We start from the raw sequence: 22,910 nt of genomic DNA, 5'->3' as shown, positions 1-22,910 counted from the left end.
AATTCTCTTCTGGAATTATAGACACAAAAATGGGATCAATTTATATACAGGGAGATGCAGTGGAGAGAAAGTGGAACTTTTGTCCAATGCAGGAGCAATTTGCTGAATCTAAATGCAGTGGGATTAAAAAGAGGTTGGCTAGCTTAGTCCAAACGGGATAGAGCAGAGAGAAACACTTTGGAGATTCACAGTGTCTTCATACTGCCCTCAAATCGAGAAACTGGGAAGTTTGCTGTAGTTATAAGTAAACTATATAATGTGTCCTTTTGATATGTCAAAAGAGAAGGCTTGCCACTGTGATCCATGTGAGTAGTAATACTGCTGAATTGCGTGATGTGGGACTATGTTTTGCCCAGAGTTTGCCATTCAAAGCCTTTTCCCCTTACGTGCACTTCCAAGGTCAGTTTGAGGGGTCTTTCTCCATGCTCCTTGTCAATGAAATTGAGGGGACACATGGCAAAAAAGAGCCCGAAAAGAGTCACACGCTGACGTTAAAAAGAAAACACTTGAATTGTCAATGAGATGCCAAACTGAAACAAGAGGAACTGCTCAAACTGGGTGGTGCCGTGGACTCCATTTCAGGAAAAGGCTCAGTGGACACTGATTTGCCCCACCCACTTCGAATGCTCCATAACTTGTTTTGAAATTTGGAAGTCCTGATTCCACTTTTCTGAAGTACCAGATTCTGGTGAGTCCAGGCCACCTCTGGCTTTGATGATGCACTAGGTCTATCTGTACATGCACAGAGAGGCCTGCTTAGCTGGGAGTGGTGCAACGGCTGCAGTTTCATGAGGGTGGAACTGCAGATTTGCCACCAAATTCCCCAGGAGCTGAAAGTCATGCCATTCATTCATACTAGTCACATCACCTTTGAACCACCCTTGGCCCCACATCCTCATTCTTAGAATTGGAAGTACACTTTTTTTATAAGATCTAAGAGCATCCTACTATATACACTGGAGATAGATATATGTACAGTAACATATGCATGTATTTGCTTCTACGTACATATTTCAAAAGGTGAACTCATTTTGATCAGCAGAGGGTTTGCAAAGTCAGTGTCAAGAATATTAGGCACAGATTGTGTTGCACTGAAGAGAGAGAAAAGCGCCTCCAAAGTCTACAGAGCAAATCTGACAGACCACTCTGTACTATATGAGTCACAGAATTGTCACCAAGGGGCTGGTGGTTGTCCACCCTCCTTCAGAGCCTTAATGAAAGGATTGGCTGTATGTATTAGAGAAAGTGAGATGAACATGCATACACAAGGAACATATTGCAGTACCAAAGACAGAACTGAAAACATGTAAATTTCTTCAGCATGCTAAGAATGCTGTGGAACATCACCTCAAGCAGGTCCATCTTCCCATGGAAGGACTGGAAAAACCATGAAAATCCATGAAAATTTAGCCATTCATTTAAGTGGAAATCAAACTATGTCTTGTAACAAGACCAGTGTGACAGAAGACAAAATGCCATACACTGACAAAGCAACCTTCTTGTCTATAGCTGAAGACCCATGGGTCTTTACAGGAACCAAATCTGAGTTACTCAATACTGGAGATCCCAAATGGTAAAAATGCATAAAATGGAATGACATAGGCATGTAAATTACACATTATATGAATGATATTTGCAGTAGATCAGAACAGAGAAGTTATCATGGTAGGCATATACAAGATTGAAACATAAGGTCACATCAGACAGTTGTTATCCAATGAAGGTACAAGTTCTTCATATTTGGATTGTTTTTTTATTGATGTATCCAGAGGAATAATTGGCACCACCTGTGGTAACTGGCATGTGGGCACGCAAGGCAAATTTCCACATGTTAAAAGCACTCTAAAGTGCAAAACTGGGTATTCAGGAAGCAGTCCTATAATGATGTACATTTCAAACAAAACAAAAATGGATATAGGAAAAATGGCAGCACTGGCCCAAAGACCCCGTGGTACAATGGAAATCATATTGCAGCATTCTGGGCTGCTATTGCAGGATTCTAAAGGGTTTTAATTCCAAGCCACATGTTTGGGAAATGCTATAAGTTGAGTGGCATAGTACCAATGTTATTTGCCCCTACATATGACTGCCATAATTATTTGCATATTTTAGAATTCGGGGATGTAGTGTTAAAGGGCAATGCATGTTTTACATTGCAAATATTGCATCAGTGCTAACGAGAGAAAATATAAGACGGTCACAGGACCTCTCTCTCTCTGTGTGTATGTATGCCTGCATTTTTAGCAATGGAAATCTGGCTTGATTGGATGAACAACACTCTCTCCCTGAAAGAATGGGAAATATTTTGTATACTGAAGGTGGATTCCACAGTAATTACAGGGCCTCAGACAATTTGAAGATAAGGTAAGAATTACCATAAAATGGCATCTCATAAACTGTATTTCATCTGACAGCAGTTATTTCCACTGGGAGAATAAAGATGTGGGTATTCCATTTGCCTACATGGCTCTTTTTCACTCCCGGCCTCAATTCATGAAAACAAAAATGTCATCAACCAGCCATGTTCTCTTACCACCAGTGATACGCATACTTTTTGCTAGATTTCAGAAAATTGAAAATTGCAGAAAATTGAAAATTGTAGATCCCATTCTGGGCAGTGTTATTGTTAATTTAAAGAGTGCTGATACAGGGATATATTTCTCAGGTAAATATTCATTCACTCACCAGGGGATATGGTAGTAAGCCTGCAATGCCTAGAATTCTGAGATGTTGAATGAAATGTACACAAAAATGGAGATGATAAATAAATAATAAGAGCACATGAAACATCAAATGGAGGTTGGTTTTCGTTTTGCTGGGAGAATGGAAGTGGTATCTGAGAACTGTATTCACTCAACAGTTCTCACAAGCACCATTCAGTAAGTGCTAACTTTAAAAGTTGAGTTTTTTGGGGGAGGGAAGTTATTGAGCCGTTATTGAGTTTTTTTAAAAAGGAAATTCACAAAAAAAGACACTTCCAACATGGGTTGCCATATGCCCGGGTTTTCCTGGACATTTGTGCCGAATTTCAGAAATTCCACCCAGATGCTATTTCCGGCGGATGAATCCCAGCTATGTCTAGGAAATTCCGGACGTACGGCAGCCCAAATATGTTGTGTGACATCCTGCCAGATGCTGAGGAGGTTATTACCACATTCTGCACCCCATCAGAAAGCTGGAGAAGCAAGAAGTGGTAAGAACCCACCCTTGTTCTTAGCTGTACATTGCCAAGTAGTCACAGATACACCATGATAAAATGTCACTCCACTAAGTGGATCACTATATTTCACCCATATGAAGTTTGTAATCTGTCAGGTCTAGAATTTCCTCCACAAAAGCCTAGGAAATTCATTTATAAAGTGAAGATGATATTGAATATCTTGAGTGGTAGAGTCTCCAGTAAAATAAAAATAAGGGACTGTGGGCTTGTCCACATCTGAGCATTATTTAGTTGTTAAATCATGTAGATAACTATGATGCACCTTGTTTTTTGTTTTTAAAAAATCACAGCCCAGGAAATGTGCAAAAGTATAGTTAGGCAACTGTAAATTCTCTGCTCATGCTTCTGATGTTTTCTGAGGGATCAAATTATTATTATTATTATTATTATTATTATTATTATTATTATTATATAATGCTATGCTTCTCCATTGAGGGTTTTGCCTGGGGAATAAATGAAAACAACCGTAATTTATCAGCACAATTTTCTGATTGCTGTGCAGTATCTCTTGTAGATATTTTTAATGTGTTTTGCTTGTGTAGTTTTATGGTTTTGTGCAAATGTGAAGGATCAAAAGATTGATGATAGATAGATAGATAGATAGATAGATGATAGATAGATGATAGATTGATCGCTATGGCTTCCTCTTTCATTCAGGGGCCTTCCAGAAATAGTGGAGCACAGCAGAAAAAGAAATGAATGTTTTGAAGAAGCATGGAAATGAGAGTAGTAAATAGTGATGAATGATCCACTCAAAGACACTGGAACAAAATAATCTGCACCCTGAGTGGAGTGCTTTGGAGCCTGATTTCCCACAGTTTATTAGATTATCCCTATTTTGGGTAAACTGGGAATTTTCTGGGGGGAAACGTTGAGATTAGTGTTGAGATTAGTCACATAGACTACGTAATTTAAACAGGAATGGCAAAAGCTGCAAACACACAGTGTGGACATACCCTGCAACACATACTGCATCTTGTAAGGTTTCGTGTAAATTGCAGCACAGATAAGTTGATTTAGCCTTCTGGTATTCCAAAGAGCAAAGGAAATGGCTTCAAAGAAAATCACAGCCCTGTTCTGCAGGGAAGCTTTACTGTAGGTGCCTTTTCATAGCCTTAACCTGACTTGACAGAATCAATCCACACTGTGGTAAGACAAAGCAAGCTCTTTTTCAGTATTTAGGTCAGGGCATTTTTACGATATGTGGAATGGTGCAGAAGGCAATGCTGGCGACTCAGCATCTTGTATGGGAGATACAACTCTTTGTGGTGCAGCAATCCTCTGCACAAGAATTTTGGGACCAAATTCAGGTTTAACGTTGGGAAGTAAACTCTATCCTGGCTTCTCACAAGATGCTAAGAGACAAATGAGTGTGACACATAGAAAAGTAACGATAGCAAGCAGATAGAAAAGCACAGGATTTTGTTTCCAAACTGAGATGTTACAAACTTTGCTCAGCAAAGTACCTCAACCATTCAGTACCGATCTGCACTCATCAAATTGCAAAAGGGACATACTATAATGGACAAGACGCAGAAAATGGATAGAGCTTCTATCACTTTAAGTGACAGAACACAGCAAGCTGTTCCTTACTGACAGGATCAATTATGGTAGGCAAGCTTCTCTGAAGGACAGATTTCTTACCGCTACGGATTGTACCGAGTGCCATTCCTTTGTGGAATTCCTATTCCATATACTGTAACTATGGAACCTTTGTCTCATTCTATGCTCTGTGGTGATCTAAGATTAATTCTACTGGTGTAGAATAGAACATCCCTATTTTCTGAGGAATATTGGAGGGTATGAAAGTATTGCTACTAATCAGCCCATGGGCTTGGAGCAATGCATCTGGAAGATGTAGTGTGAGAGGAGGGGGGCAGATCTAGAGGAGGAGTGACTCTGAACCTAGGTTGTAACCAGAACTGTACAGCATCTCTTATGTAAGTTTTAGTTTAGCAATAAAGCATATTAGAATGTAACCTTCAATGCATCTGTTTTCTGACAAGCTGTTACAAGGGATCATGGACACATCTGAGAAACAGAGCTTGTGAGCCTTTGGCTGGGAGAAAATGCGCACAAAAACTTTGCTTTGCCATGGGGTCTGAATAAAAGTCGAATCCAGTGGAATTAAAATGGATCCTGTTGAATTTGCATGTTTTTATACCCTCCAGTCCCCTAAACCACCATCAAGTTAAAGCCTACCTTGGTAGACTGCACAATAAAGAAGACAGATCCAGGGCTTGCCAGTATGATAAAAAACATGGATCCAAGGCATGAATCCTCATTATTTGTAATAATAACAAAACCACCAAGAAGTCACAAAACACACCTAAGGTCACAGAGGTGACCTATGACATGACTGGTGGTTTGGATGGGATCCATGCCTCACATCCATGCTTTGCACCATGGCAATAATTGAAAGTGCAAGATCTGTGGTTCTTAATACTTCCTCTTTCATTTCTATGTGCTTTTCCAGGTAGGTGGGAGGTCACCACCTCATAAGGAGGATCTTAAAACCTTCATGGGCACCAGGGGAAGTTGCATGGGTAACCCTAGCCACATAGCTTCATGCTTTCAAGGTGCTGCTGCGGCAAACTCAATTTATATAAGACTAACATTGCGGTGTGGATCCACTGTAGGTGAGAATGTTGTTCATCCCTTCATTACTGATTTTCTTGATTGTATGAATGTCTGATAGCAAGTACTGTGCCTTTACAAGGCACTAACAGGAGGACAGTTCTGAGCAGGTAGGGGTGATAAATGTGCATGAATGTTAGACATGATGGCATGGCAACGAACCAATGGGTGCTCTTGCAGCATTCCAGCATTTAAAAAATCAGAGACTTTGCTTTATGTCTGTATGGAGCCCCCGTTTTGAATGTTAAGCAATGCATAGCATAATCTTATGTTGGCCACTGTTATTAGGAGCAAACAACCACAAGCAAATTCAATGCTTGCCGTATTTATATTTCTAAATGTATTTAAATTCTGCAGGTGCACAGGTGGAAGATAAGTCCTTGCTTTTTCTCCCATCTCTATAAGGGAGAAGAGGCATAAGGTGGTAAAATGGAAGAGACGGTCAGTGCAGGCTTCTGGGAACAGAGCTGAGGTTCTCCGTACGCTATATAACAAACCAGGCTCTACTGCTGCCTTCAGCACAGGGATGACATCCGCCCTCAATGCACGTTGCCAGTCATCAGAACTTCTCCAAACACAAACCAAGGATTCTAAGCAGGGGTTTCCACAAGCAGGTGCTACATCCAACAAGAAACCTTGCAAAATCAAGTGAGAGTTATTTGTCACCTGGAAGATAAATGCTGCATTAAAAGGCAGGCCTTGATGATGAACGCAAGCCTAACCTCAACAGCAAGATATGTACTGGTCATGTATGGGTGAGATAATAAAGGGTACATCCTAGGTTTCATCGTTTTGGTTCATGCGGCCAACTGGGAAAACACAACATGACAGGGGAAAACAAATTGTTTAGGAGGATTTCACTTGTACAAGTGAGTGGAGGCAGAAACTCTTCGGAAGCTGAGGTTTGATTAACAGGCATTTGCTTCCTCTCTGACACAGCTATTTCTTTGTCGGAGGACCTTTCCGCCCCATTCCAGTGGCCGAAGATATATTAAACGGTTAGTGAAATGAGTGTTGCGTCCTTGTCAAGTTCTTCACTTGATGTAACAGCCATCCTCCCTTTGCGGAAGGACCCTGGCGACAAATAAGGCTACAGCATTGTTAGGAATCCTCAAGAGCGCTGTCAGGCATTCTCACTAGATGGATCACCCATGCTATACTGCAGGCAGCAGTAGATTAACATTCCAACCACGTCTATCCCATTGTCAGTTTCAACCCATTATGAAACAAAAACAGAGTATGTTTCCCCCCCTTTTGTTCACATTGCAGCTGTCATTGTTCCTGAGTTTAAAATCAGAGAGAGAGAGAGAGAGAAAGTGTCCCTGTATTAAGAAAGCCAGACTTTCCACATCAACTGTTTTATTGTCACTGTCCCCTTAAGAGTCCTGTATACGTTTCTTCTGCTCTGTCCCTTTTATTATTGATGACTTTCATGGGAAGTTGGTGTCCGTGTTTAAAATAACCCCCCTGCACAGCAGGGATAGATTGTTCATAGTAACTTTGGTTCCTTGCCTGGCATACCTTTATCGACTGAATGTGGTTTGCTTGCTGATTCTTCACCATAAAAAATAAAATAAAAATCCTAGTGATATATGCTGATGGCATATTTGTCTCCCTCCTTATAGAATGTTATTAAGTGCAGCATATCTTGTAGCTTTAGACAGGGAACTGTCAAGTAACAAATCTTGAAGTAATGGCTTAAAACTCCATGGTGGGTGTGGTCTCTCGGTGACAGAGTGTCGCTTTGTTTTGCAATGGTTGTAAACAGTGTTCTCTTCTTCGTGTGTTTGGAAGCATCTGCCCTTTGAGGACTTTTCTGTATAGTCAATCGCTCTAGAAAGCAAGAGAAAAGCATGTCTGGTAAAAGGGGACCATTCAAATGACCTCCCTAATTAAAGAGTAGTACCCGCTTCCAGTCTCTCTGCTCTCCTCTCTCCTTCCATCTCCTCCCTCTTCTAAGCATCTCTGGACCATTTACATGGCTCTAAGGTAATGCCCAGCTAGGCCCTTTCTTGCCCAGCTGGCAGCAATCATGGCTACACCTGATTGTGGTGCTGGCTGGTAAGCAAACAGCACCCACGTGTGATGTCATCACAGTGGGCGATGACACTTGTGACCTTCCTGGCTCATCTCCCACACCAGTTTGGAGAGAGTGGGGCATAGTGGCGATTGCTGGCAGCTTGCTACAACCTATACAAATCAAAGTAAAATGTCAACTGTTAATAAGGAGACTTGAAAAGCAACCAGATATGTGTCTTCCTTTATATTTATTTAGAAGACACCAATCTTTAAATTAAGAATTTGGGGGTATTTTTTCTACTTTGATAGTGTCTTCAAAGACAGTTCAGTCTAAGTGAGTAGCTATTAGTTTATTATACTCTAAAGACATAAAGAGAAGTCAAACCATGAAATCTTTTGTTGTTGTTGTTCTGCATCTTAAGCTAGTCACTCCAAATGATGACTTACGGTTCACACTCTATATTACCAAAAGCTGGTGCTATGGAAAATAATGAGGGAAGGATTGCTGGACAGAGGACAAAGGTTAGAAGCAACCAATAATATATTCTGGACAAAGGCAACATTCCACATTTCCTTAGGGTCACCACACATTACAGCAACCATCTAATGTAAAGTCTGAGTGCAATAAATGTGTTTACAAACACATACAACAGAAAGGTCCACTCAGGGAGCTGAGATTGGCTACAACTTCCTGTGGGAAACTCAAGTTGGCCTCTGCATAATGTATGAAATGGCCCTTTGTAGAAGGTCTGAAACACACTTGATTGATCTTGTTTCTGGATCAACATTGGTTTAGATATTCAGCTGTGCTGCTTTGGATAAGAACCTGGAAAGAGGTATGTGTGTGGCTTAGTATTTTAAGGGAAAACAAAGAAAGCAGTCTTACCTTTCAGGAGGCACATTTGACATCAAGGCCAAAGAATAAAGGCAAGAGAGAAGAACAAGAACAGAAAAAGAAACTGCAGAGGAAGAGGAAAAGAAGACATTATTTTTCGGGGATATAATATTTATTTTCACTATGATGTATGTGATAAGGATCTAACTCCATTAGACATGTGATTACAATGATTATACTTCCAGTAAACCTTTTCTCCTGGAAGTGATACATCACTTAGACTATAGGGTTGCGTCCATTTTGTTAACATTTAACTGGCACAAATCATTATTAAAGGCCTTGTGCTTAGTAGCTTGGCAGATTTCCATGGAAATCAGCCTGTTAGGCTGACTTTGAATAGTTGGGGATTTATGATCTGATAAAGAGGTGTGATCTCAGATGCACATGTAGGAATCAAAATTCATGTCACTGAAAGGACCCAATTTGAGGGCACAAGAATGGGTGCTGAAGTGCAATTTTTATTTCCTTGGGTGCACTGGAGCTCCCATGTCTTGATCATAACACAGGGTTAGAGTGGAAGACTGGACAGCCTGTATAAATCTGTACTAGCAAAATGATAGAATGATACATTTTGGTCATGCAAAAATAGTAAATAGGGAAAGCCTTTGTATTATGAACATCAACTATTAACCATGATGGTTAACCATGATGGAAAATCTTTTGGGTTGATTCTTTTCCCTGAAACGATTTCCATCATGATGGCATAGGTGGATTAGCGCCAATATTTTGCTTTGATTTTCACACAGAGATTAAAGGCTGGATGGCTTCTTCAGTTAAAATCCATTTGCTGCTGTGAAGTGCACTACCAGCTGTCTGATTCATTAACAGGAAGAAAAAAAATCCGATGAAGGGTAGACTGACTTAAAAACAAAAACTGCTCTTGATCAGCCATTACACAAATGTGGGCAAATCTGCAAGTCTGAATCACAACTAATATCTCAGGCCAGTGTTTCTTTCCCTTTGTAAATTTTAAAATAGGATAGCAGTAAATAGACACTAGTGCTGAGCTGAAAGTTATTTAAAGAACATTTTTTTCCACTCATTCTGGAGGGTTGGAAGGTATCCTGAAACTTATTTCTCCTTCCATAGTCCTCTATCACTTTTCTCCAGTGTTGGAGTGATTATGTGCGTATTGCTACAAAGCACAATTATTCTTCAAAGTTCTTTCCTACCTAGAAGATGCCAAAGTCAGGGTTTTTTGCTCCTGCCCTCATTCTGATGGTGTCAGCCTGAAGCCAAATCAAAGTAAGGGCAGGTACAGAAAGTTTTCAGCCCTTACTCTGATATCTTCTAGGTGGGGAGGAAACAAAATAGCATCCAGTAACAATGGGGAGCAAGAACCATTCTTGCTGGGTAGTGGGGCAAATTCTTTACTCCTGTTCACATGTCCATTTCAAATATCCACAATGAGTCATGGGGGCACTGAAGTGAAGGAGGGAGTATTTTGGCTCAGCTCTATCAGAAACAGCTGATTTCCAATAGAAAGGCAGAGGTTTACAGAAAAGCCTCTGCAAAATTTCATGGAGTACAATCTGTAGAGTAAAAAATGCAAAGCAACAGAACAATTAATTAACACCAATTAGACTTAATAAACCTGAAAGGAACACATAAAATATTAAACTATCTAGGCTTCTACACATTTTAAAATATGTAAATAACCAACCTTTTCTTCTAAATCCTTGATCTGTCTCTTCTGGATGTCAGTTTTATCTTCTAAATCTCTGATCCTCTAGAAATGAAATGCACACATAAAAAGAGAAAGAAACTTTAGGTTTGCTGAATTTTGACAGAGAAAATACCATTTAAGATTTCTAAATTAAGAACTTGTATTGATGGTGAGCAGTTAATGTGCACTCTACTTACAGTGCAATCTGATACCTGTCTACTCAGAAATAAGTCCTATTGAATCCAGGTAAGTGAATATACGATCACAGACTCAAAATGTCAAAAATAAGTTTGGGTTCCCTTGATTTCTGCAAGTGAGTAAAGCATGTACTTACTTATTTACCACTTGGAGTTCCTCTGGACAACCTGTTTATTGAACTTTCATCCTAATTTGCTTGTGGGATGTTTATTTTGTAAATCATTGGTTCATTTCCCACTTTTCAATGCATTACTTTCCTAACTGCAAAAAATACATTTCTTTTTTTAAGTAGGTCTGTTGCACTAGGGTGACAGAGTGCTTTTATTCTTTAATTGTGTGAACCCAAATTTACTGCTATGATTCCATCCTGTGAAATACTGCCAGTCTGGAGGTGCCTTATGTAATGCAAAATCCACAGGTCTACCTGATTTGTTGCTGGTGTTTTACAGGGCAAATGCATTGGCCATGAAACAGTGGATAACAATGGCATTTTTTGCAAGATAAAACCTAATAGTATTTCTTCTGAATCTCACCTGATGTGCCTGCTGAAGCAACTCCATTCTCTCCTGCAAGATCTGGCAATCATATTCTCTGCTTTTTCTCAGCATCTGCCGTCTTAATTTTTCGACAGCGGTCCTAAGTTCCTCCTGCTGCTTCTCACTGAGCAGTTCTCCAAACTTGATCACTGTTTCTTGCTGCAAAGCGTTGTACAAAGTGGCTTCAAGCTCCTGGATTCTCTAAGCAATGGAAGAGGAAAAGGTGTATAACCTCACACTAAACCACTTGGGTAGGTATAATCCTGAGTTTCCTTAACATGCATATGTTTAAAAACTATGATGTGGAAGAACAAGGTGGCTAGACTGGAGGAGTCAAAATGAAAACGGAAAGTTTGTGATAGTTTTTTGTCTCTCTCTCTTTCTTGGTGTGTGTCTACACATATGTGTATATATAGTGTATTAATTAGTCTCTAGAATTTGGTGAATGATAACAATTCTACATGAAGGTCTAAAATCATCTACCTGCCTACCCACTTAGATGTACTGTAGTGAATGCTTACAGTCACATTTAGATTTTCCCATTCACTTCAACAGCAGATGTAACCCTGCACAAAGGGAACAATATGCACCCTTTTCTGCTATTATGCCCACGGAAGCTCCATGTAGGCAATGGAGCTTTCGCATATGCAAGATACCCATAGCTCAGGCTGATTTCTTTCCCTCCCACCACCACAACAGGGAAAATGTTCTACCTTCTAAAAAACCCAAAAACACAGACACAATTCCAACTGCTGACATGAGAATGTACCCCCAAATACATTGAGGTGCATGTAATCAGTGTTCTGAGATCTATGTTCTGGAGTTCATTCCTGCTCTTGCTTTCAACTTACCATATAGGCCTGGTCAAGAGCTTGTTTCCTGTAGTCCAGTTCTTCCTCTAGATAACCTTTTATTTTACAGAACTGCTCCTACAATGAAGGATGATTTTGGGAAAAAACAAACAAAACCACAAGTTAATTATTCAAAAGCTGTAGCAAAGGACACATTTGATGCTCAGAATCATTCAGGAAATAAATAATAAAACGTGTGGTGTATGTATGGGACAAAGATGGCAACAATTACAAGGTCTAGTTTATGTTTTTTCCCCCCTACCATGTCACTCTCCAGCTCCATCATCTTCTGGTGCAGAGCTGCCTCAGCCCCTTCAATCTGCTGTATCCACTAGAAAAAGGAGCAAGGCCAAAAAGTTATTTGCATCTTTTTTTCATTACTCTTGTCAAAACAAGAAACAAAAGAAATAGGAGCCTTCTGAACGGCTTTCTCTTTCAGCAACTGTAAAGGCAGTTAATGGCATTCTAACAGATAACAGCACTGATTTTACTGACCTGTAATTCTATGCATTTGTTATCTATTAATCTTGACATTTCTTTCCTATTTCCTTCCTCCCAAAGAAGCCCAGGGCAGCAAACAACAAAGCAGCAAACCACCACAATGAAATAATAGAATGAAACAGAACATTTAGAATGTTGGGTTTATGTGGTTTTGTATTGTAGTTGTGGCTCAACCTGTAACCCGTAAGGATGTAAGTTTTCATAACGTAGATAAATAAATATCTTACTTTAGTTGTTTGCCATTCATTTGTATAAAGTGTTGGACTCGGATCCATACCTCGGATCCATACCAAATGTGGTAGGAGGCTATGGCTGCCCAGTGGTTTTAAAAAAAGAAACCCCTAATCACAGACATTTTGTTCACATCTGAAGCACTGAAAACGTGGCCTAGGGTAACAGTGGGGAACCTCTATGGCCCTCCTGAAGTTGCTAGACTACACCTCCCATTAGCCCAGACCACGATGGCTGAGGTTGAAGGGAGATGGAACCCAGCAATATGTAGAAGTCTACAAGTTACCCAACCCTGTCCAAGAGCCAAGTCCAGGCAAGTTCTATTTCTTAACCACTTGTGCAAATCCTTCCAAGTCTTTTCTTGTGGATATTTCCATCTTCCCAAACCTAAGTCTTCTATGTTTGAGATATTTTTTCCTGGATACCCCATGTTTGATGTTGCTCATCTTTTCCCATTCAAAGGGCTGAGTGGTTCTGCTTCTGCTCAGAGCTCATCAGTTTATCATTTACAGCACAGCAGAATCAGTACCAGGAAGCCATGGCACAGCAGAAGAGCATCTGCTTTGTGTGCAGGTGGTCCCAGGTTCAATCCCTGCCAGGTAGGATTGGGAGAAAACCATGTCTGAAAAATGATGGAGGGCTGCTACCAGTCAAATGTAGACAATACTGAGCTAGATGGATCAATGGTCTCAGTATATGGCTATGCCCTATGTACCCAACTGTGGGCCTGTTCTCCATTTAAAGGGCAGTCTGTGTTAATGTGAATCATTCGTGTGTGCATCATTTTGGGTAGTAACCTCATCATTTCAAGGACAGACTCTGCTAGCTAAAGTGCACATTGCTCATTAATCTGTTGTTATTCACAGAGTGGGAGCTTTCAGGCCAAGCAAATTGTCATTTATCTGAACAATGAAACTCTGGTTTTTACTCTTAACTGTAATGAACTCTTACTGGAACTAGAATGTTAAAGTGAGCAGTGCCTTGGGCAACTGAAAGGTAGTAAACAGTCACAAAATAAAATGATTTGGCTTATATCCAAGAACCAGGCCAACCTGAACAACAGGATTGATGAATGAAATTATTTAAAAAACAAACAAGCAGGAGCAAACTAATGTTTCCTTTTGTGGAGAATGCACCTGAATCATATTTTACTCTTATCCATTCTTTCATATGAGAAGACAACATACTTTTTGACAGGCAGATAATATTTCAGTCTCCCCCCGTCATTCTGTGCTACATCGCTTTCCAATTAATAGCTTAAATTCGTGTACACTTAAAGACACCAAGTGCCCCCAAAGTACCTTTTCTGCCAGGGACAACACGGTGCTAGCTTGAATTATGGCCACTTGCTCTTCATTTCTTAAATTCTGTAAATTTCAAAAGGCAAAAGATCAAACTGAGAAAAGCAACAGTTGTTTGCTAAATAGGTACTCTTTGAGGGAGAGAATTCCGATTCAGTTTCTCCTATAGTCCAATACATCTTAGTATCTTAGTATTCCCATGCCCCTAATGGACTTTCCCCATTCACTTAAGTGGAGGAAGCAGTCTTGTGTACAGGCAATGCGATGCACTGTGCAAAATCACATTCTCTCTTCAAATGAATGGGGGAACATGCCTACATGGATATTGCAGTCTGCAGTGAGCGCAGAACTCTGTATCAGAGACAAAAACTTTCTTATCCACAAAAGGCCAGTCTTTGTAACTGACAGAAATATCTCCAAAATGCACAATTGGGCAATACCTTTCTTGAAAACAAAACATCTCAGACAAAGTTTTCTGTTTATCATTTTCTTTGGTTTTTTTTTAAAAAATCCCTTAATAAAAACTAATTTGAAATAAAGAGATTACGAACACAGTTCAATTGCTTTCCTCTTTGATAAAAACAGGTTGCTACATTACTCCGCAGCCTTACAGGTTTCCCTTGTGGTGCTGAACATAATATGAATTTGTCAGGTATGTATATCACTTACCCCATTGTCGCCCAATATATCTAACTGTTTTATAAGATCTGGAATGCTAACATCCTATTAAAAAAAGCAAAAACACTTATTAAGAACAGAAGGATCAAGGCTTTTCACAGTCAGTATAATCAAAAAAACTAGAGTGCTTAAAATCATATCCAGCTCTACTGTCTACCACACTTCATTCATAAAAGCAAAACTCAGGTGTTCAATGAACTTTGGGAAGAGCTCATCAGGGTCGGGCCCACTGATCCTGTGCCCAACTTCCTTGAACTCAAAAGTCATGTGTCTTTGCATGTACATGGACTAATACACTGGATAATGGTAATGGATTAAACGTACACACTCTATGCAAATGAGATCCTTGAATGTGCTTAAATTGGGATCACCATAATCCTAACTCTGCTTGTATCTTCATGTGTTTGTTTGTACCTTGATGAACAATTTAACAACTAAAATTAGTTCCAAAAGAAAGACAATAGGAACTTTCCTTTTTTATTGAATCCATGCTAACGTACCTTGACACCTTCTTTCATGCAGTAGATCTGCAGAGCACTTACACCATCGGAGAATGGGTGGATTTGTAGATTAAATGGTGGAGACCTTCTTTCTCTTTCCTTCAAGTAAAATGCAAGAATTATGTCAGAATTAGAAAAGTTACGTACATTGAGCAGATGAAAACTTTGCTTTTTTTTTACCCTGTTCAAGCAATTTGTTCTTCATCCTTTAAAATGAAGCAACAAATATACAGCTGAGCTTTAGCATTTATGTCTGATATATGCTGTACATTTGTTTGTTTTAATGTATGTTTGTAAACTGCTTTGAGTTTTTGTAAGAAAAGCGACCAGTAGGTTCAATAATAAAAGATAATTTTTTTTGAGTGAGCGGTATATATGTTTACTAAATAAACAATAAAAATCATGAGAATGTTAATCTGAAATGAAATACTTGGGTTACCAAATGCCAGTAAGAATGTTCTCAAAAATATGCACTGACTTTATTTATTTATCTGTTCTTACAATATTTAAATTCATTAAAAATTATTCATTAAATATTATACATTGCAGGGGGAACCGATCTGCTATTAATTGTCAACATATATCAAAGAAGACTATTCATATTGATGATTGTGACAGATCTGGAGCCTGTTATTTATTCTGGATTAGCTGACCTACACTAAAAATGCATGCTCTGGTGAATTTCTCAGTGAGACACTGTACTGGGGAACTCCTGAAATAGCAACACCGAGCTTGAACGTGGCACACTGTTTGTACCTGGGGATGCTTGGTGGTGAGCCCATCTAATTATTTCTGTTGTTCTTTAACATAAGGACATACAAAGAGCTCTGCTTGTATCAGGTCAATACTAGTTCAGCATTCTGTTCTCACAGTGGCTGACCAGATGCCTATGAGATGCCTGCAAGGAGCATATGAGCATAACAGCACTCTCCCCAGTTGTGCTTCCCAGCAACTATTGTTCAGAGGGAGGGAAGGAAGGAAGGAAGAAAGGAAGGAAGGAACTGGGCAACTTTTATTCCACACTGCTCTTCCCAGTTCAGTTATCTTTGTTCATCAATGATCATTTATATATTTTTGTGTATCTGCACTCTGTTTTTCTGTATAAAATATTCAAAGCAGCTAACAGCTTCCAAACAGCAAACCACAAACAGCAAAACACAAACATGATCAAAAATCATTCTGCAATAAAGGGTCCACGGCGTCTTACTTCAAGCTCCAGATTCCGAAACTCCAACAGCTCATTTTGATCTCTGGCATCCTGCAGCTCCTGTTGCAATCGATGGTTATCGATTTCCAGTTTTTCTATCTATAAGGCAAATGTAAATATATACCGTAATTAATGCAGATTCCAGACCATGTTTGTTTAGAAGTTAGTTACCGCCACTCTCTCCCCTGCAATATTCCATCCCCTCCCCAAAACGAAAGTTATCCAACTGTTTAAACTTTGTTGTCAGCCTGATAATGGAAAACATAACAAAGCCTATAAAGGTTACAGGTCATGTGCTATAAGCATAAATTGCCTTTAAAAATCAATGGAAATATATCAAAAGCAACCTGGCACATAAAACAAGATCTGCATGTGCTGATTTGGGACTTTTGAGGGATTCATTGTTCCTTGTGGCTAAGAGATACTTTTGAAGATTATGTTTGATGATTCATGCAGTTTTCTTGGATGACTTTTCAGTTTTCCTGTTTTATATTATTAAATGCATTGTGTAAGGACTGGCCTTTGAGCAAAATTGGAAGAATTCTTAGTTGCTCTGAAAGGCCATTTCTGAAGAAGGATGAAAAATAATTGCTGCCAAAAGTTACCATATTTTTCGCTCTATAGGACGCACCAGACAATAAGACGCACCTAGTTTTGGGGGGAGGAAAACAAGAAAAAAAATATTCTGAATCCCAGAAGCCAGAACAGCAAGAGGGATCTGGCTTCAGGGATAGCCTCTTGCTGTTCTAGCTTCTGGGATAGCCGCTGAAGCCTCTCCCAGGCAGCGGGATGAAGGCTCCCCCTGCCTGAAAGAGGCTGCGCACGGGTAAGCTGCCCTCTGTCCCTCCCCCCATCTCCCGCAAGAGTCACACACTCTTTAAAGAGAGTGTGGCTCTTGGGGGCTTTTCTGGGAGGTGGGGGAAGGGACAGAGCCCCGCGTTGTGCAGCACTCTCTCTCACTGTTCTGGCTTCTGGGATAGCCTGCGAAGCCTCCGGAGGGCAGCGGGATGAAGGCACCCCGCTGCCCTGCGGAGGCTTTGCACAGCTAAGCCAGAAGCGAAACAGGGAGAGGGAGCGCTGCGCAGCGCTCCCTCTCCCTGTTCTGGCTTCTGGCTTAGCCGCGCAGCCTGCATTCGCTCCATAAGACGCACACATATTTCCCCCTACTTTTTGGCGGGAAAAAGTGCGTCTTATAGAGCAAAAAATACGGTACTTTTACAGTCTGATGTTGTTGGAGAGTCTCTTGTTTTATTTTTGATTACAACTACTGCCCTTTCTTTGTAATTAAGTTTCATCTTGATGTCTTTCATTTGTTCTTTATTTCTTCCATTTTAGAATTAATATATTTTACTTTCTTCCTATGCGAACTTCAGCAACGTTTTGATATCTGTGCTTTTTGCCTACCTGTTGCAAAGACTACTGTTTTCAGAATTTGCAGAGAAATGAAAAGCTTCTTATCATGCTTGGAATCCTGGACAGAATAAGGTACAGTGGTTCTAGTTTTCAGCAGCAAATTCTACGCACTGATGTACAACCCAGAAATTCAGGTTTTGAACATACCTTATCCAAAAGCTCTTGATTCCTCTTAATAAAAAGTTGCTTGTCTTCTACCCAATGGGAGTCCTGTTTGATGGGAAGAAATATTTTAACATTAAAAGAAGTGTGATATGTAATGAAGTAGACACACTATGATGTGTATGGACACATGTTTTTTGTTAAATGGAACTAATGCATGTCGAAGAAAATTGTATTGTGTGAATTGGCCCTGAAAGGGCTAACATTGGCGGGAGATAGGAAACCACAGTCATGATAGTAATTAAAGCCACTATGACTAATAAAATAATGGATGTTATTTTCATTGTTCTGACTCAACTTTATTCAGCTTTATATTGCACTTACTATCAAATTAATCCATAGTTGTGTTGTAGGAAGTGGGACATCGAAAGTAGCTACATTTAATGGGTGGGACATGTATGACCACCCAATTTGGCGTGTTGCTACAGTTTTCTGTGTATCTCTTATGGTTTTCACATGTCACCTTTCACATAGTGGAGACATGTATGCAAAACATTTATTCCCCATACAACAAACCATGCTTCTAACAACTTCTTTATGCAAAAGCAAATAAATATTGCCAATGGGTGAAAACAGCTGCGGAAAACACCAGTTGAAAAGAATATACCTGTCCTCTCTGGGCCAGCGTTTTTTCCAGATCCTCTATTTTAGCTCTGTACCTCTGGACTTCAGCTTGGAGCTGCTCCTGTGCCTGTTAAAAAGAATAGCCACAACATTATGTGACACAGCTATGAGTTTCTTACAACATCTCTCTCCTCCTCCTCCTCTGTTTTTAAGTTTGGGGTGTATGTTTGAGTTTTAGAGAAATGTTGCCCATGGCAAATGCTAACCTTGGCTTCTCGTTCTGCATCTATGATACCTCCTGTTTGCTCTTGCAGTAATGCATAGGCTCTCTGCAGGGCTTGATACTCCTTTGTCAATTGTCGAAATCGCAACTCTGATTCTTCAGCTGCTAAGCTCTGCCAGAGAAATAAATAAAGGAAGTCTCAGGTGGTTATAAGCTGTAGGAATGTATATTGCAAAAACTTGGAAGGATTGTATAGGGTTTTTACCATGTTGAAAGCCACAGAATTGTTTGGTATTTTGTTTAGGAGTTTAATGAACATAAATTTTAAAAGAGTCACCATATCAAAATGCAACCATCAATAACATATTTTTAAAGGAAACAAATTCCTTCCAGTAGCACCTTAAAGACCAACTAAGTCAGTTCTTGGTATGAGCTTTCGTGTGCATGCACACTTCTTCAGATATTTTTAAAGGGAAAAGGTTTGTTTGTTGCTTCCTGGACTTTTTTTTTTGTAAATTAAAGGGAATACAATTTACATGTAACCTAAAGAGAGCATTGTTGTAGCTTGTGTTCTCTCTTATATGTGGTTTCCTTTAAAAACCAAACACTCAGTTCTCTTTCAAAAAATGTGATGTACTTAAAATGTAGTTATAACCAGTGCTTTTTTCTAGGGGTACGCAGGGGTACACATACCCCTAAACATTTTGTGACTCTAAGTTTGGCCTCATTGAGAGGCAGTATTTCAATATGAGAAGGAAAATGAGAGTACCCCTAAACATTTTTTAAGAAAAAAAGCACTGGTTATAACACACCAGATACAATAATTCAAAATAATTTTCCCCCACAATTTATACACCATGCTTATTTTGAGAATTAAGCAATACTAGAACACTTGGTCAAATGGCACATGATGCTAAACAAATTTCTGAATGCCCTCACTGGAATTCTCTATTTAACTCACAGCATTTCCAAGGTGGGGCAAAACTATCAGGAATGCAACATGGGGCAGGAAATGCGACCCCTTTTCCCATGCTGCTTCCCAGCAGAAAAAGTCCCACCTTCAACTGCTATGAGGTTTTGCTGGTTTTGCTATTACTTGCTTTGGGAGCAAATAGCAGCTGCAAGGAGGGGAGGATTTTCAGTGGGGAAATGGTACAGGGGAAGAGATACCATAAGTCTCTCGCCCCCCCCCCCCATCCTGATCCCCTCCACACATTAACCAAACAAACAAAAAACAGAAGTATAGTTGTGGAATTCAATGTGTTGTAAACATCACATGTAGTTTGGCCCATGTCAATTCAGCTGAATGGATTATTCAGCTGGAAAGAAGCTATTTTATCACGCTTTCAAAAAGCTGGAGATTTATTTTCTGAAAACAAAATGACACACAAGGCAAAGAATTAGCAAGAAAAACATTTAAAAATGTGAAGAAATTCACTGAAATTTACAACATTTTTTCTCAACATGGTAGTCTTTGACAAGAAGCTAACCATACCATGGTTTACCTTTTGTTTAGGAACACAGGAAGCTGCATTAAGCTGATTCACACCATTGGTTCATCAGGTTCAGTATTATCAACACTAACAGCCAAGAGCTTTCCTGGATTTCAGACAGGAGTCTATTCCAGCCCAACTTGGAGATGCTGGGAATTGAATCTTGGACCTTGCGCCTGCAAAGCAGATGCTCTACCACTGAGCTTTGGCCCTTTCCAATTCAATTTAAAATGCATATTTTAAATAGGTCACAAGAGAGTCCTCTGTTTCACATAGTTTATTCAACAAATACTTATCAAAAAACTACATTTTGTTCAGATTTGTGCCATGCCCCAGAGTTCCTGTTTTTAAAATTCCGATCAGTCACTTAAAAATAAAAATTGTTGCCACTGCAGAAGTCCCCACTGCTAGCCCTTCAGGGTGTATAGTATGAGGCAAAATATCTTACTTCATCCAGGTCTTCATCTGGAGTTGCTGGTGTTCTGTCTGTCCTGAATGAAGCCATGGATGAGGTTTCTGAGTCCATGGAGTCATCATCACCCCCATAAACGGTGTCCAATATATGCCTCTGAAGGGAGGAAAAACCTCACATGAAAAAATACTGCCAGTATTGTTCCATCACCACAGGCAATAGTCAGTCATGCTTACAAGTCCAGTCATTACGTTCTTGATTCAGGCACATGGGTGCAGCCTGGCTGGCTCTGCACTGACTATTTCATCATGTCCTGCTGAGCCACAAAATCTAGACAGCAAGCTGATGTGATTGCTGCGCTGGGATCTGCACAACATGGCATCACTGGTGGGCCCGTTTCTGTTTTAGAAGCACAGTGTACACCAGAATTGCTCCTCTCACTCCCCCCAGTGTCAGAGTAGTGGCAGTCATTGATGCGGACGGAGCTTCACGGTGTGCTTCGCAAGTGAGAGAAATCTCACTGAAATCAGTGCACAGGGGCATCAGGATTCCAGTTGCTAGCAATGGGCCCTGTGCAGGGAAGGCTACTTGATCTAGTGCAGGCTTTCATGAATGGAAGTGGGAGAGATGTGATTTTTGCACACAGCTGCCCTTTCTCTTGCAGCCCCCTTCCACACATTTCCAGAGAGTCCCCCCAACCTCCTTTACAGATTTGGGGAGGCAAAGGGGGAACACAGAGGGAATCAGTGAAAATCGCTTGCCTCCCGCTTTTCTTCACACAGAGTCACAGAACTGTAGCGTTGGAAGGGACCACAAGAGTCTTCTCGCCTAACCCCATGCAATTCAGGAATCACAGATGGATCAAAGAGCCTTCCTTGATCAGGAGGACACCGCTGTATACAACCCACTGTTGTTGCACCCACTATTGATTTGTTACCAATGTATTTACATAGTTCCATCAATGTGCATGCTGCTTTACAGAGATATAAGGACTGAGGTCCCTGCCCTGAGGAGCCTCCATTCTAAAATCTGACACAGGGAAAACAGAAGAGGAAGGGAAGGGGTGTGGGTGAAACACGGAAGCAATATATGGTTGCTTCAGTTACATGTCCTTATGCTTGGTTACAGGCTTAGTTGGAGCTAAGGCACAGGAACAATGCTAAAGTAACTGCTACTTTATGAAGTAAGCCATGTTAAATCCAGTCGGCCCCCCTCCCCAGCTTAGTGCCTTTAGACTTCCTAATTGAATTAGAAAACATCAAAGGAAAGATGAGTCATGCTATAAGATGACAGAGCTGCTTAATCTGTGGGTTTGGATAGCAAAGTACTGGCATCAGCACTTAAAACTTGCCAAGCGAAGTGAAATTGTTTTGCAGACAGACCGATCAACGAGAATTTAAGGCTCACTTGTATTATAATGTTTTTATTCCCACATAAAGGATAAGACATCACAGGCGTGGAAAGCATATGGGATATGCGTGGTCAACTGGCAGAAGATTTGCAGCTCCTCTCTCTCTAGGGAGATGAGGTCCAGGAGTGCACTGAGCTCAACGTGCAGGTTCACAAATCTCTGCTTTTTTTCGCTCCTTTTTCTTCTTTGCTCCACATGCTCCACCCCTGGCAAATGCATCCTGGATTTGCTGCTATTTGTGCAAATTCATTGTCTCTATTGGCAAAACTAAGTCTGCGAGGTCTAGTGCCTTTCTCACCAAAATGCCTGCGACTCACGACATTGGGCTCTGCAATAATGAAATACAGCACAGCCTGTTTGTCCAAAACATTTCTATGCTTCGCTTACCTTGATTGGCTTGGAACTTCTTTTATGTTTCCTGCGACGAATAAGTTTCTCTCTATCCTATAGAAGAAGAGGAAGGAACAGTGAGTGCCAGGGTAGGGCAGGCTCAGTCTCAGGCATCAAATATATTCCCCACATTGAGAAGTCTCTGGCCCTCACCCAATGGAAGGTGGGATCTTGAGGAAATGAAGGCCACCCCCGTTATCCCTAACCATTGGTCTTGCTGGCTGGGACTAGTGCAAGATGGAGTCCAGCAAAATCTGGAAAGTTTTCCGCATCCCTGAATTAAAAACCAGTCCTCACGATTATTCTGCCCATGGTGGGTTCAGTTTGCAGCAGACTGCACCACCTGCACCACCATCCAGCCAACAGGGCACACACTCATGAATGGAAGTCAAGGTGAAATCC

The 22,910-nt window shown here is 40.4% G+C and overlaps 1 protein-coding gene across 6 annotated transcripts in view; it reads right to left on the bottom strand.

Annotated features, from left to right (window-relative positions):
• Window positions 1-6,182: 6,182 nt before the first annotated feature.
• The window catches only part of JAKMIP2 (janus kinase and microtubule interacting protein 2), an 84,541-nt gene continuing 67,813 nt past the window's right edge, over window positions 6,183-22,910 (bottom strand). For 5 of the 6 annotated variants that reach the window (XM_081852054.1, XM_081852053.1, XM_081852057.1 and 2 more), the window contains 14 exons: window positions 22,506-22,562; window positions 20,744-20,863; window positions 18,846-18,974; window positions 18,623-18,706; window positions 18,001-18,063; window positions 16,441-16,539; window positions 15,234-15,332; window positions 14,725-14,778; window positions 14,056-14,121; window positions 12,285-12,353; window positions 12,023-12,100; window positions 11,169-11,372; window positions 10,435-10,500; window positions 6,183-8,835 (listed from right to left, as the gene is read on the bottom strand). In XM_081852054.1, the coding sequence (XP_081708180.1) occupies window positions 8,785-8,835; window positions 10,435-10,500; window positions 11,169-11,372; window positions 12,023-12,100; window positions 12,285-12,353; window positions 14,056-14,121; window positions 14,725-14,778; window positions 15,234-15,332; window positions 16,441-16,539; window positions 18,001-18,063; window positions 18,623-18,706; window positions 18,846-18,974; window positions 20,744-20,863; window positions 22,506-22,562 (1,239 nt within the window). In that variant the 3' untranslated portion in view covers window positions 6,183-8,784. The remainder of the gene's footprint in view (window positions 8,836-10,434; window positions 10,501-11,168; window positions 11,373-12,022; window positions 12,101-12,284; window positions 12,354-14,055; window positions 14,122-14,724; window positions 14,779-15,233; window positions 15,333-16,440; window positions 16,540-18,000; window positions 18,064-18,622; window positions 18,707-18,845; window positions 18,975-20,743; window positions 20,864-22,505; window positions 22,563-22,910) is intronic. The other variant, XM_081852055.1, reaches the window with a different exon arrangement.

The sequence above is a fragment of the Podarcis erhardii genome (genome assembly GCF_964252035.2).
Source record: "Podarcis erhardii genome assembly, chromosome: 2".
In the NCBI taxonomy this organism is placed as follows: Eukaryota; Metazoa; Chordata; class Lepidosauria; order Squamata; family Lacertidae; genus Podarcis; species Podarcis erhardii.
This window is presented reverse-complemented; position numbering and strand designations above follow the sequence as displayed.